At 40.9% G+C, this 15,649-nt stretch overlaps 1 protein-coding gene across 3 annotated transcripts in view; it reads left to right on the top strand.

Moving 5' to 3' along the window:
• Positions 1–15,046, top strand: part of LOC107689611 (E3 ubiquitin-protein ligase RBBP6-like) — a 20,260-nt gene extending 5,214 nt beyond the window's left edge. Inside the window, exons 4-18 of one of the 3 annotated variants that reach the window (XM_016487661.1) lie at positions 322–363; positions 1,807–1,895; positions 1,996–2,092; positions 2,248–2,390; positions 2,528–2,700; positions 2,777–2,880; positions 4,796–5,166; positions 5,273–5,345; positions 5,511–5,571; positions 5,653–5,707; positions 5,794–6,165; positions 7,675–7,797; positions 7,892–9,763; positions 9,856–10,413; positions 13,932–15,046. In XM_016487661.1, coding sequence (XP_016343147.1) covers positions 322–363; positions 1,807–1,895; positions 1,996–2,092; positions 2,248–2,390; positions 2,528–2,700; positions 2,777–2,880; positions 4,796–5,166; positions 5,273–5,345; positions 5,511–5,571; positions 5,653–5,707; positions 5,794–6,165; positions 7,675–7,797; positions 7,892–9,763; positions 9,856–10,413; positions 13,932–14,850 — 5,052 coding nt within the window. In that variant the 3' untranslated portion in view covers positions 14,851–15,046. Of the gene's footprint in view, positions 1–321; positions 364–1,806; positions 1,896–1,995; positions 2,093–2,247; positions 2,391–2,527; positions 2,701–2,776; positions 2,881–4,795; positions 5,167–5,272; positions 5,346–5,510; positions 5,572–5,652; positions 5,708–5,793; positions 6,166–7,674; positions 7,798–7,891; positions 9,764–9,855; positions 11,948–13,931 lie in introns of those variants that run through there. The other 2 variants (XM_016487660.1, XM_016487659.1) reach the window with 2 other exon arrangements.
• Positions 15,047–15,649: the final 603 nt, after the last annotated feature.

Raw genomic sequence — 15,649 nt, 5'->3', positions numbered from 1 at the left:
TTGTCCCCCCCCCCCCCACACACACACACACAGTTTATAACAGTTAAAGCTAAGAAATATCCATTAATTGGTATTGACCTTAAGATAAAATATGTAAAGATCTAATTTACAGTCTGGAGTTTACATTTTTAAACACTTAAAATTTCATATGTGTCCAATAGGAATTAACCTAGTTGTAAATATACTAATTGATTTGTGTTTGTATAGTGTTCATTTTGAAGATTTTTATTTGTCCAATTTCTCTCTGTTGGGCATGATAGAGTTGTGCCTTGTCATAGTGGTGAAACCCCTCTTTGTTTTAATGTTTTTTTCCAATGACAGATTGATGATTCTTCATCCATTTCACTGGCCCTGCTTTCAAAGGTATTTTAAACTCTGCAACTACTTGATACACTCCACTCTACTGTTTCTAAATTCAGTGTTTTGGATTTGGCAAGCCATAATGTAGCCACAAGTGAGCAATATTTTATGTCAAAAATCTTGTGGTTAGTCCCATCCAGCTTATGTTTATGTTTGCAGTAGTCATTGTAATAATTATTGTGAAATTGTTTGTTTCGCATCTTGGTTATCAATAGTAATATTGATAATTTAGCTTTTTTTATATATGTTGCATATCAATTCGATTTTTTTTATTTTATTTTAAATGTAAGATTTATATTTAGAATTGTTGCTGATATGTGCTCATACATTTGTTAATTGTATAATTGTTGATACTTGTGTGAAAGCCTCGTCCTGTAAAGAGTGAGCTCACTGCCTTTTATCAGTGTGGAGTACTGTTTAAACCTCTTGCCCACATGACACTAATTTCAAGTGTTTTTTTCCCTTTTTTAAACATTGAAAAATGAAGCACTCTGGAATCCTTTTGTAATCTTTTTTTTTGTGGGTTTTTTTTTTTGTTGTTGAATATTTTACTTCTTGCTGGACTTTAAAGACACCAACAGCATTATGTATCATACTTTGGTATGGCTATACTTTATATTGCTAATAGTTAATTGTTTTATTTATTCTTTTTTATGTCAAAATTCTTCACAAAATAGTGTAATTTTCCAATTACAATAATCTGCCAATTTAATTTTCAGGTTGATACCCTGAATGCAGGAGACTATTACATTTAGATTCTGTGTACATGTCTTACGCCATGAATGCATTGCGTTTGTTAGTATGAAATCATCTGTGTATATCTGACACGTGCCCCAAAAAAGACATGTTGCAATAAAATGTATCAAATGGCAAAAGATCTCTTGGACCATGGACAATGCGTGTGTATAATTGGAATTAAGCCATGCATGTGAGTCGGGTTGTCTTTCGATTATGAATTTTATATTTCTGCTCTCTTGCTGAGGTTAATATAAAGTTTGTTGCCCCTTTGTTTCTTTAAGGGCTGAGGTGGTACTGTTAAAGGGATAGTTCACCCAAAAATTAAAATTAGTCTATTATTTACTCACCCTCAAGAAAGTCATATACACCTAGGATGCCTTGAGGGTGAGTAATTCAATTCAATTCAAGTTTATTTGTATAGCGCTTTTCACGATACAAATCGTTGCAAAGCAACTTTAGAGCAAATTAAGTTTCTGCAATATTTAGTGGTAGCTTATCAGTGGTGATTGTCAGTTAATGTACATTATCATGGGCTAATTTCATTTTTGGGTGAACTAACCCTTTAATGTTGTAGTATTTTTAAAGATCTCGCACTGATGGAGGCAAGAAGCTGCTTCTTACAGGACAAGGTTTCAGTAAAATTTTTGGGCTCAATTGAACATTCCAACATTGATTTTATTTGTTAAAACATTATTGCCTGTTAAACAGACAGCCAATCTTGCTGAAACAAATGCATCAGAGGAAGACAAAATAAAAGCAATGATGTCTCAGTCCAACCATGACTATGACCCAATCCAGTAAGTATGCCATTCAAGACATTGACAGTTGTTGTTGTTGTTGTTGTTGTTGTTTAAGTTACTTTTGGCGTCAATTCTAACAAAAATATCTATTCATTAGTTATGCAAAGAAGCTTGTTGGTCCGCCTCCCCCAAACTACACTTGCTTTCGTTGTGGAAAAACTGGACATTATATCCGAAACTGCCCAACCAATGGGGTAATTGGGTTTTCATTACCACAGCTGCATTTACATGACAATTATTTTGAACTTCGTGATGCTTGCTACAACTGTTTGCTTGTGTAAATATTTTTACCATTAGTATGCTCATTTAGTCAGAAGAAATTTAACCTTGAATATCAACCGTGTGTTAGCAGGATCGAAGTTTTGAAGCTCCCCAACGGATAAAGAAAAGCACAGGAATTCCTCGGAGTTTCATGGTGGAGGTTGATGATCCAAACAGAAAGGGAGTCATGTTGACCAACAGTGGAATATATGCCATTCCTACTATTGATGCGTGAGTATACTTGGCCTTGCTGTAAATGATTGTGTTGCAGGATCATATTTTTCAGCTTTTGCAATTTTACAAAATCACAATGGGTAGTGGCCTAAACATGTCAATTCTGCTGATAATATCGTACTTTCTGTGTTTAGTGAGGCCTATGCCATTGGGAAGAAAGAGAAGCCACCATTCTTGCCCCAAACTCAATCTTCATCCTCAGAGGAAGAAGATCCAGTGCCTGACGAGCTGCTCTGTTTGATCTGCAAGGATCTTATGACAGATGCTGTGGTTATCCCCTGCTGTGGAAATAGCTACTGTGATGAGTGTAAGTGTCTGTACAAACAAATATAAAAATTACGTGTTTTTGACCTTTTAAAGCTTACACAGTCTTTTGGCCACAGGTATTCGAACGTGTTTGCTGGAGTCTGATGAACATGTTTGCCCAACCTGCAAACAATCTGATGTATCTCCTGATGCATTGATCGCAAACAAATTCTTGCGCCAAGTGAGAAATCCCTATCTTAATTTTATTTTGTTGTTGATAAACAGGGTCTTCACTTCTAAGTAAATAGTAGAACATTAAAGGGTTAGTTCACCCAAAAATGAAAATTAGCCCATGAATTACTCACCCTCAAGGCATCCTAGGTGTATATGACTTTGTTCTTTCGGACGAATCCAGTCGGAGTTATGTTAAAAATTGACTTTGATCTTCCAAGCTGTTTAATGGCAGTCGGCAGGTGTTGCAGTTCATCAGTCCAAAAGAAGTGAAATAAAGCACATCTATCCATAATAAAGTGCCTCACACGGCTCCGGGGGGGGTGAACAAAGGCCTCCTGTAGCGAATTGATGCGTTTTTGTAAGAAAAAAAAACATATTTAAAACATAATAATCAATTTAATCTAGCTCGTGCTCACTGTTGTACACGGAAGCAGCTCCGGGCGGATGACGTTGGACGTCGGCGTAACAAAGAACTGCACAGATACAGATATTATAACAATCTATCGATAAACACACTCCCTGTGTCCTCTGTTTCTGTTTGAGTACGCTCGCACTGCGGTCTGCGGATTGAAGAGTGCGCTGAAAGACGGGGAGGAGACGAAGTCTGCCGCCGTTTTCATATGAAATTTAAAGGGGACTGACTCTGAGGCCATCACGAATTTGCGTACAGTTTATGGAGCTAATCGCCCCGCTAAAAATGGCCTAGCGACGCCCATGATTCGTACGTCCATTTCGGAGAACCAGGACAAATATTTCAATCGATCGCTCGGGCATTTAAGTGGCACCGAAATCTGCGTTCTGATTCGGTTCTAGTACATACCGGTTACATAGGTACCGGTGCCATATTGGCATTTTGACATTGCTAAAGTAAGGAAACTTTGCTTCTTTTGCTCCTGTAAACAAACGTTGGTTTTCACGAGACTCACCGGCACATGTGCAACGCCGGCATCTTACATCATCCTCTCGGAGCTGCTTCAGTGTACAACTGTTGGCGCAAGCAAGATTAAAGTGATTATTACGTTTTGAATATGGATTTTTATCTTACTAATACGCATCGATTCACTAAAGGAGGCCTTTGTTCACCCCCCCGGAGCCGTGTGAGGCACTTTTTATTATAGATGGATGCACTTTATTTAACTTCTTCTGGACTGCAACACTGCAACACCGACTGCCTGCCATTAAACAGCTTGGAAGATCAATGTACATTTTTAAAGGGGTGGTTCACTGTTTTTTTTTCTAGGCTTGATTGGTGTTTATGGGGTGTAGTCTAAGATGTGTTAATGCTTGGCCCTCAGAAATAGGCGATGGGCTCTGATTGGTTAGCTAGCCCAGTGTGTTGCGATTGGCTAAACTGCCTCTAAACTTCCCGCCCCTCACCTCGGCGGCATATGCTCCAGTTGTATTGTAAACAACGGTGTCGTTAATATTGCTTATCAATTTGAGCCCGATTGAGAAGCAGAGGATTGATTTTGAAACTTGTGAATCCATTAGAATCGTTAGAAGACAGAATCGCGATTCATATATGAATAGATTTTTACCTGCACCTCTAGTTTTCTCTTTTCCCGAGGGCGGGGTTTATCTGGGTTTATTACGTCACGAACCCGGGAAGTAACTTCTTGTAGTTCCTACCAGCCGTTTTTGTAGGCATTTAACTGCCAGAATTTTAAAAGACTCCATTTGCATTGAACTTTCAGCGTCGCAACTTTGCAGATATTGTTTATGCTCAAACAGCAACATTACACACTAACTAACGTTAAAAAAGAGAAATCGCAATCAACCACACCTTTAATATAACTCAGATTGGATTCATCTGAAAGGAAGTCATATACGCCTAGGATAGCTTGAGGGTGAGCAAATAATGGGCTAATTTTCATTTTTGGGTGAACTATCCCTTTAAGACAACTTATTCTTTCCAACCCCAGGCAGTGAATAATTTTAGGAATGAAACTGGATATACCAAGAGGATTCGAAAAGCTGCAGCTGCTCATCAAGCAGCTGCACAAGGAGCCCAAACACAAGCTCCTGCCCAGCGGCCACCTATGAGGCTGGCAACCTCACGCCAGCAGGACCCTCTGATGGCCAATGTTCCAAGCTCAGCAGCTGATAGCACCCCTCCCCAAAGCACACTTGCTGCCCCTTTATCTCCTGTTAGCACTCATCAGCCCTCCAGCACCCCACCTTCTTCTAGCAGCTCCACTGTAAACAGCAGCAGTGCACCTGCAGCATCGAACTATAGCCCTGTGGTGAACTCTCCTCAGCACTCTACTAAGCAGGATGACCCTCCTTCATCTAAGTAAGTAATTTTCCAGCATTTCTAGAACTTAAGAGGATCCACTGGTTGTGTAAAACATTAGGTACTGGATTCAAATTTGTCTTATGAGATCATTGTTCCCACCCAGGGAACCAGAGGTCCCAGCATCTACTGTTGTGCCTTCATCAGACACTGCTGCCCCAACAACTTCCATTCCGAAGGTATTACTCTTTTTATAGTATTCTTTATATTTGTTAATTTAAGAGAATTACATAGATTAATAAAGCAATATCACATGGGCAAGAGTAGTTAAGATAAAATATGGATACTTCCATGAATAGAATTAAGTGGTTTCTTTTCTTTCCCCCTCCCTATTTGTTGTCTAGGGATACCATGTCCCAGTAATTGGGAAGCCAAATATGCCTCAGCATCACATGCATAGATCAGGTAAGATAATATCAGCACAATTTCAGGTGTTTTTTTCTGTAGACTTCTTAATATTTAAGGTTTTGTTTTTTGTTTTTTTAGGGCAGCCAAGGGCTAGTGGACCAAGGCCGTCTGGAAGCCGTCCTGCATGGGATCCGTAAGTATCCTGAAGTGTATTCTTAAAAGATTGAAGTTTCATCCAAAAGAGACAGATTCTTCACTCCTGTTTATTTACCCTATCAGGTCCTCAAGTAGAGGGAGAGCTCCTAGTGAGCGACCACCAAGAACACAGCCTCCCCCAGTACAAAACCTTCCTCCTGTAGTCCCTCCAGTGTATGTGCCTCCTGTTCTTTTTCCACCTCCACCACATCCTATGCCTCAGCCACCTGGTGGTGTTCCACAGCAGTATCCCATACAGTATCCTCCAGGACAACAGCCTCCCCCTCCCTACAACATTCCGCCACCTGTATTTCCACCTGTCCCACCAAATGTGACCGCTCCATGGGTGCCTCCTGGTGCACAGCCACCTATAGCCAACCCCATCTCTACTATGCCAGCAGCACCTTTTCTATCCAAGGAGGAGTTTTACCGTCAGCAGCGTAGACTGAAGGAAGAGTAAGTAGTTCAAACATATAATTAAAGGGTTACTCCACCCCAAAATGAACAGTTTTGTCATTAATCACTTACCCCCATGTCGTTCCAAACCTGTAAAAGCTTAGTCCGTCTTTGGAACACAATTTAAAGGGGGCATAACACACAGATTCACCCAATCTCATGTTAATCTTGAGTACCTATAGAGTAGTACTGCATCCTTCATATCTCCAAAAAGTCTTTAGTTTTATCATATTTATAAAAGAAATATACAGCTTTACGATTCTCTCCGTAAAAATACGAGCTCCTGGAGGCGTGCCGTGGGCGGAGCTAAAGAGTGACGAATACTTGAGCGCCGAATGCCAACAAAACAGACATTTGATGCCATTTCACTTACCGTCTGCAGTTCTGAATCATGACCGGGATCTTTTCTAGCTGGGACAGCTCCATCTTTCAGTATCAAAAGATGTGCAAATCCAGCGTCGAACTGGGCCTTGTTTATAAAATGTTCGTCAACAAACACCCTTGTGAAACTCTGTTGCTGCTCCGGAAAAACAAACTGCATCCACTGTTTACATAACGCTGGGTTCTTTAGGAAGCTGAACAAAGTTATCTTTACCTTACTACCAAAAACAGTCCCGTGCAGCGCTGCTGAATGAAGCACGTTGATGGGCGCGATCTTGCTCTCGCTCTGGTCGATGCGGGCGCGTTTTTCCGGGAGAAATGCCCATATAAGGAGTTCCACCCTCGTCTATGTCATGAAGAGCCACGATCGAAAAAAACTCTCCGAAACTTGTACAAACCCGGTAAGTAAGATTTTTGGCACAGAAATACTCCGTCATACGTCCAAATTGTACGTAAACTTTGTCCATGCTTAGCATGAGAATCCAACGCTTTAACAGTGTAAACAACTCTGAATGCATGAAACAGCATTGTACGCCCCCCCACCCTTTTAACATATTTTGGATGAAAACCGGGAGGCTTGTAATTAACACTGTCAAGGCCCAGAAAAGTATGGAAGACATCGTCAAAATAGTCCATCTGCCATCAGTGATTCAATCTGAATTTTATGAAGCGACGAGAACACTTTTTGTGCGCAAAGAAAACAAAATATAGACTTTATTCAACTTTTTCTTCTCCTCCGTGACACTTCCTGCAAGCACGTTCATGAGTTCACGAGCAGTGCCTTCCGGGTTCTCTGTCTGTACGCTGGCCTCTACGTTAGCAGGTCACGGCGCATGCGTTGTGCGTGGTCGGAGGCGTGTTTCGTCTGTCATTTTCATTTTGGGGTGGAGTAAAACTTTAAGAAAGATTTATTTAATTGTTAAAATGGTTAGTTTGCTCATTCCTCGTTATCATAGTGATTTTGATTGTAGCGTCATAATTTGTTTTTGACAGTTACTTTTGAATCATTGTATTTGTATGATTGTTCTTCCCCCCACTCATAATGTATAATGTATCATCATGTATGTATTAATGGATTACTAAATTTTAACTGCAAAGTTTTATTTTCTTCCTGTCTTTGATAAATAGTTCCCAATGTCGATTCGTTACCAGGGACAAGAAGTCCAAACTTGAGGAATTTACTAATGACTTTGCCAAAGAGCTTTTGGAGTACAGAAAGATCCAGAAGGAGAGAAGGCGATCCTACTCTAGGTTAGGAAAATTGACAGGTGTCCACCACCAAGATGTCATTTTTGTTGGAAAACTTTTGGAATCAACTAAATTCTCACTTACCTTTCTTCTGCAGGTCAAAATCTCCTTACAGGGATTCCTCCTACAGTGGCTCATCATATTCGTATTCCAAATCCCGCTCTCGGTCCAGATCACCACGCTCCTACTCTCGGTCAGTTTCCCGATCTCGGTCAAGATCCCGCTCACGCTCTCGTTCGCGATCACGCACCTACTCTCGCTCACCATACTCCCGCAGGGGCCGAGGTCGAAGCCGTAGCTATCGATCTAGGTCACGCACTCCAACATACCATCGCTCCCGCAGTAGATCACCATCATATAGAGGTCGGGAGATGAGTGGAATGGGAAGTGGGATCTATCGTTCCCGCTCTAGATCCCCACTATATAGGAATCACAGTCCCAGCAAGAAACTCCCACCCCCTTCTCAAATTGAGGGTGAGCGCAAATATGCAGGGAGGTACAGAGAGCTCCCTCCTTATGATCCTAAGGAATATTATGGCCGCAACATAGACCAAAGTGACCCCTATGAGAGAGAGCGATATCGAGAGTGGGAAAGAGAGTACAGGGAGTGGTACGATAAATACTTCAAGAGCTACAACAACCCACCAAGTAGTCAAATGCGAGGACGTGCTCCAGGCAGCAGGGAACCCTATACTCCTGAGCGTTTTGCTCCTCCCCGACCAAGAGAAAACTCCCCCTACAGCAGGGGTCGTCGGGAGGATTATCCACCACCACCTCAGAGCCACGGCGTCCCACCAAGAAGCAGAGGTTCCATGACATACCAAGAGAAGTGTGCTGAGAAGTATGGCCACCTTCATGTCAACACCACTGGAGCAGGAAGAGGACTTAACAAAGAGTTTTTGAAACCTCTTAAGGACCGAGAACCCGGTGGCAGCACTGCTGCAGACCCCAAGTCTATGAAGCATAAAAAACATCGCAAAAAGAAGAGAGAAGATAGTGACCTCTTCAGTCACTCTGACTCTATGGATGAATCCAGGAAAGATGATCGTAAAGAGGATTCCATGCTGATGAATTCAAGTCGTGATGATGCCACACCTGTCAGGGATGAGCCCATGGATAGCTCTACAGTGCCCTACAAGACTACTCCTGTAAAGGAGAAGAAAGAGAGGTCAAAAAGCAAAACTGACAAAGTTAAACGAAAGTCTGAAAACAGTGGGCAGAAGAAGGAAGCATCAGGGAAGATGTCAAAACCTGCTAGAGAGAAAGAATCTGATGCACCGCGAGAGAAAGTGGCTCCCACTGAACCAGCCATTAAGAGAGTCAAAGACGAACCATCCCACAAATCTGAACCAAGCAAACCTCAATCCTCAGAGTCCAAACTCATGCTCCCACGCAAGTTGATGCAGTCTAGGCCCATCAAACACCATCAGGAGGTAAAGCCCATCAAAGATGAGCTCAAAAGCAAGAAAGAATTGGTGAAAGATCCTGTAAAGCCAGATAAAATTCCTGTCAAAGATGGGAAGGTCCCCAAAAAAGAGCCAGAGAAGCCTGTGAAAACTGAGGAGAAGATGCCTGCTAAGACAGTTGATACTAAACAAGATAAGAAGAAACGGAAAGATGACAAGCCACCTGTGAAAGACCTAGATGTTCCTCCAGTAAAAGTAGCAAAAATAGAAGTTGGCGTGGCTAAAAGCTCTCCAAAACCTAAACCCAGACTGGAGAGCGAAAGGCCTGTTGAAAAGGAGAAAGTAGCTATTCCGTCTCTGATGGACATTAAGCCAGAGCCTGTAAGAAAGATTAAAATCAACAGGGAAATTGGCAAGAGAATTTCTAGCATTGATCGGCCACTTTCAGCTGAGGACTCTGCTCATGCCACAGGAAAGGGCAGACTGGACAAGTCTAGAGGAAAATTGAGGAGGAAGGTTCATGCTCCCGATGGGTCAGTGTCCATATTGGTTGATTACACCAGGTGAGACGATTTAAATATTAAAGTGCTTGGCAACTTGTTTTTTTCCTTTTAATCTGTACTATCAACTTGTTCATATTTGTTGTGTTTGGTAGCACCAGTTCTACAGGTGGAAGCCCCATCAAAAAGCATGAAGACAAGCTTGACCTAAAGAAGACTGTGGTGAAGACCCTGGAGGAATATACCAATGACAGCTCCTCCCCTGCTGAGGATGAAATTGTCATGATCCAGGTGCCCCGATCCAAGTGGGAAAAGGAAGACTATGAATCTGAGGATGATGAATCTAAGGTTGCCACCAGAACAGGCAGCATCAACACATCCAGCTCTGCTCCTTCAGGGGAGAACACTGCAGTGAAATCAGCTGGCAAGGAGTCTCCACATGCCGACAAAGCTCCGCCAGTCTCCAAAGAGGCAGACGTCAAACCTGCCAAGGACTCCACATCTGGCGATAAAGAGAAAGATACTGACAAGGAGAAAGACAGAGAGCAAGAACGAGACAGAGGGAAAGAAAAAGACCGCAGCAGCACTGCAGATCGTGAGGCAACTGATAAAAGGAAACCTAGTGTACCTAATCAGGAAAGAGAGCGTGCACAGGAGAAGGGCAGTGACCATGGCAGTGAACGAAGCTCTTCTTCCCAGTCCTCCAGAGATAGGCAAGCTGACAGGCCTGAACCTACCTCTAGAAAACCAGCAGGAAAGGAGACGACTCCAGGCGTCCCCAGTAGAAAAACAGAAAATAGAGATGATGCAAGAGACCACTTAGGCACTAGATCAAAAGATGAGAGAAATCCAATCAGGAGGAGAGTATCGCCCTCCCCGCCCCCAAGGGTAAAGGACTTACACACAGACTCTGGAAGAAAAACTCGTGAAGCACCTCAGGAGTCACAAAGTCCAAGTAGGAATAAGAGAGTATCATCGCAGAATGCCCCAGAGCCAAAACGAACAGGGCCAGAGGACCACAAAGGAGACTGGCCATGCAGTAAGGAGAGCCAGGGTTCTAGGCATTCTGATGTACGTAACGCAAAAGACCGGGAACACAGGACTCCTCATAGAGCTTTGACTCCAGAGCCTAGGACTGATGCAGAGAAAGGTGGCGCACATGGCGACCACATCAAAATCCCATCTGCACGCTCCACGAGACTGTCCTCAGATTTAGCACGGGAAACAGACGAGGCTGCGTTTGTCCCTGACTACAGCGAAAGCGACAGCGAGACCTCAGACATTGAGAGCAAAATGGAGCAGAGAGGACGAGAGAGGGACAGCAGTGGCAGCCAGAGTCCGAGCCCATCTGGCAGCCACGGACACAGCAGCAGCCCCAGCTCTCCCGGCAGTCAGGACAGCAAAAAGAAGAAAAAGGACAAAAAGGAGAAGAAGGAAAAGAAGAAACACAAGAAGCACAAAAAACACAAAAAGCATAAGAAACATACGAGCAATGAGTCTGAATCAGAGCTCAAAGGACAGAAACACAAACATAAGAAAAAGAAGTCTAAAAAGAGCAAGGACAAAGACAAAGATGACAAAGAAAAAGATGAGAGTGAGAGAGACGAACATAAGGCAAAAGTATCTGTTTAATTCATTTTAGGTTTAACCATTTGTTTGATTTACTCATCTTTAAGCAGCATTGAAAAATAAAAATATTGTTCTGCAGAGAAGTTTAAGTACAGTTCAGATTTCATTGTTTGCGATTTTCTCAATGGTTAAAGACATGCTTTTTTGACCACGCTAACCTCTCCCACCAATGTAAGAGAGTAGCTACTTTAATGATAAAGGTTATTTTATTTTGTTCTGAATTTTCATGAATGTTTTGGTTCTCATTTAAAATTGTTGCAGATTGTCATTACATCATGGTTTTGCATTAAGGCAATTGTAGAGGAAGCACTTTAGAAATGTGAACGTGATCGCAGATGTGCAAAATTTGCAAAGAGTTGCAAAAGCCCTTTTGTACCTCATCTCTTGTATGTTTAAGTTGGAGAGAAACATATCATTATGACAGTATGATAATATTGTTACAGAGGTAACGGGAGAGTGGCATCCAGCCATTGGGGCAAGCTGATTTACAGTGTATGTTTTTGCACTGTGAATATTTCCTCTACTCTTTCGTTTTATTCTAATTCACCTTCATAAGAGTAATTTAAATTATATGCTGAAATGGAATTGCATATGTTTTGAGGATAATAAATTTTTTTCAGGAAATATAAATGGTCTATCATGTTATTTTCATGCCTTGGTAATAAAGATTAGTTAGGAACCATAGATGACTCTTTCTAGTTGTCTTTTTAAATAAAAGTTCTTCATTGTGCATGTAATTCACCAGTACCAACTATTACATTTTTGGAAACGTTTAAGCTTAATATTTAATTGTCCGATATTTACTTGTAATTGGCTGAGATGCTCTTTTTCTCAGTGGTGCCACACCCATCTGATGCCCATATCCATTTAAAAACCTATTGAAGCAAATTTGATTATTCTTACATGTTTAAAATGAATGTTTGATTTAAATGTTTGTGGCTATACATTTGAAATACGTTTTATTGCCTAGGCCAGTTCCATTGTAAGTGCCTTACTGTCCATGGGCACATGGGCTTTTATTTTATATATATTTTAAAGAAGAATCTGGCATGAGTTTGAACAGTTTTTTGTGATAATAATTATGCGTTTGTTTAACTTATCACTTTCAAAATTTTAAATGGAAAACAGTTCAGAATTACACTCAAAAGAACCATCTTTTTCATGACTCCGGTGAGGTTTCCTCAGATGGAATCCTTTTTGTGGTTTTCCTTTCTGTATTGGAGGGAATTGCCATAAATCTCATATTTCCCAATGTCTAATCTTTTCTCTTACATTTTTCATTAATGTACATAAAGTGGTATTTGTAAATTGTAAATATATATTTTTTTATTACTATTAGTATTTCATAGTCCAAATTATTTAGCAATAACAATAATTTGTATTACAATGTAAATGTTGAATGTTGTGTATACTGATGTTTTAATTTGAATGTTGCGTCAAAGAGTGGCCTCAGGAAGGAGTAGAATACAATTCAAACTAGCACTACTGAAATATATGCTTTGGATGCCAGAGAGGGGAACAGTGTAATGGTGTCCTTTAAATTACAGAAACTACCTTAACCTACATGGATTTTAGTACATGCATGCACTTAAATTTTAGTCTTTCTCTTGATAAAAACGGACCAAAAAGCCTGATGACTACAAAGATTTTTGTCCAGTCAAAAGTTCTCTGCGATGATAACCTTTCTCCCTCTAATACCAACAACTGACTGTGACACAGTTATAGCCTACTAAGCAAAGACCACTTCCAACATTTGAAATAGAAACAGTAAAACAATTAAAAATATAAAATGTGAAATAAAAATACAATAAAATAATAAAAATATTAAACTATTGTTTAACCATTGCGAGCAGACAAAAGTTATTACTAAATTGTATAGATTCCTAACATTAAACAGACATTCCTCAACCTGATATTTATGCAAAATACCCTTTGAACTGAGAACACAGTGGTTGTGTTTCCTCTGTCAGCCACTTGAGGACGGCAGACATTTTATAACTAATTAAAAAAAAACAAAAAACTGCAGTAATCCTGACGGCTTGTAGTTCTCTGTGGAGATCATGCTGGAACCCTGCAGGAAAAAAAAAACAAAAAAAACAAACAAAGCCCACAGGACAGGGCAGGATTCCTGTAGTCTAGGGTTGTATTTAGGATTATTGCAGGATTCAATATAGGCCTAGGCCTGCCTGAAAATGTAGGAATGTAAAATGTAGTTTGTGTAAGGCTTGTCTATAAAAGTCCGTTCCCGCCGGATTAATAATTTTCAACCCATATAATGAATACATTTAAGAATGAAACCGATACCTCATCGTTCCTCCTCGGCGCAGAAGAGCGGCTCACTACGTTTTTATGCTATAGGCCTAACCACAAGAGGGCATACAAGGTTATTCACCCCGGAAAAAGGTGGCCACCCCACTGAAGCAGCATCTTGTTGAGAAAAAGTTCAGAGCACAGAGTCAAGTATTCAAGGTTTGGTAACATTCTCATCCTAAAATGCACATTTTAATCATATCTGCCCTTCTCATTACACTCTAAAAAATGCTGGGTTGTTTAGTGACCATGGCAGTGAACGAAGCTCTTCTTCCCAGTCCTCCAGAGATAGGCAAGCTGACAGGTCTGAACCAACCTCTAGAAAACCAGCAGGAAGGGAGACAAATACAGGTGTCACCAGTAGGAAGGCAGAGCATAGAGATGATGCAAGAGACCACTCAGGCACAAGATCAAAAGATGAGAGAAATCCAATCAGGAGGAGAGTATCACCCTCCCCACCCACAAGGGTAAAAGACTTGCACACAGACTCTGGAAGAAAAACTCTTGAAGCACCTCAGGAGTCCCAAAGTCCAAGTAGGAATAAGAGAGCATCATCGCAGAATGCCCCAGAGCCAAAACGAACAGGGCCAGAGGACCACAAAGGAGACTGGCCATGCAGTAAGGAGAGCCAGGGTTCTAGGCATTCTGATGTACGTAACGCAAAAGACCGGGAACACAGGACTCCTCATAGAGCTTTGACTCCAGAGCCTAGGACTGATGCAGAGAAAGGTGGCGCACATGGCGACCACATCAAAATTCCATCTGCACGCTCCACAAGACTGTCCTCAGATTTAGCACGGGAAACAGACGAGGCTGCGTTTGTCCCTGACTACAGCGAAAGCGACAGCGAGACCTCAGACATTGAGAGCAAAATGGAGCAGAGAGGACGAGAGAGGGACAGCAGTGGCAGCCAGAGTCCGAGCCCATCTGGCAGCCACGGACACAGCAGCAGCCCCAGCTCTCCCGGCAGTCAGGACAGCAAAAAGAAGAAAAAGGACAAAAAGGAGAAGAAGGAAAAGAAGAAACACAAGAAGCACAAAAAACACAAAAAGCATAAGAAACATACGAGCAATGAGTCTGAATCAGAGCTCAAAGGACAGAAACACAAACATAAGAAAAAGAAGTCTAAAAAGAGCAAGGACAAAGACAAAGATGACAAAGAAAAAGATGAGAGTGAGAGAGACGAACATAAGGCAAAAGTATCTGTTTAATTCATTTTAGGTTTAACCATTTGTTTGATTTACTCATCTTTAAGCAGCATTGAAAAATAAAAATATTGTTCTGCAGAGAAGTTTAAGTACAGTTCAGATTTCATTGTTTGCGATTTTCTCAATGGTTAAAGACATGCTTTTTTGACCACGCTAACCTCTCCCACCAATGTAAGAGAGTAGCTACTTTAATGATAAAGGTTATTTTATGTTGTTCTGAATTTTCATGAATGTTTTGGTTCTCATTTAAAATTGTTGCAGATTGTCATTACATCATGGTTTTGCATTAAGGCAATTGTAGAGGAAGCACTTTAGAAATGTGAACGTGATCGCAGATGTGCAAAATTTGCAAAGAGTTGCAAAAGCCCTTTTGTACCTCATCTCTTGTATGTTTAAGTTGGAGAGAAACATATCATTATGACAGTATGATAATATTGTTACAGAGGTAACGGGAGAGTGGCATCCAGCCATTGGGGCAAGCTGATTTACAGTGTATGTTTTTGCACTGTGAATATTTCCTCTACTCTTTCGTTTTATTCTAATTCACCTTCATAAGAGTAATTTAAATTATATGCTGAAATGGAATTGCATATGTTTTGAGGATAATAAATTTTTTTCAGGAAATATAAATGGTCTATCATGTTATTTTCATGCCTTGGTAATAAAGATTAGTTAGGAACCATAGATGACTCTTTCTAGTTGTCTTTTTAAATAAAAGTTCTTCATTGTGCATGTAATTCACCAGTACCAACTATTACATTTTTGGAAGTGTTTAGGTTTAATATTTAATTGTCCTATATGT

Source organism: Sinocyclocheilus anshuiensis, unplaced genomic scaffold, assembly GCF_001515605.1.
Source record: "Sinocyclocheilus anshuiensis isolate Anshui unplaced genomic scaffold, SAMN03320099.WGS_v1.1 scaffold813, whole genome shotgun sequence".
Classification (NCBI taxonomy): Eukaryota; Metazoa; Chordata; class Actinopteri; order Cypriniformes; family Cyprinidae; genus Sinocyclocheilus; species Sinocyclocheilus anshuiensis.
Note: the sequence above shows the minus strand (reverse complement) of the source record. Positions and strands in the feature narration are given on the sequence as shown.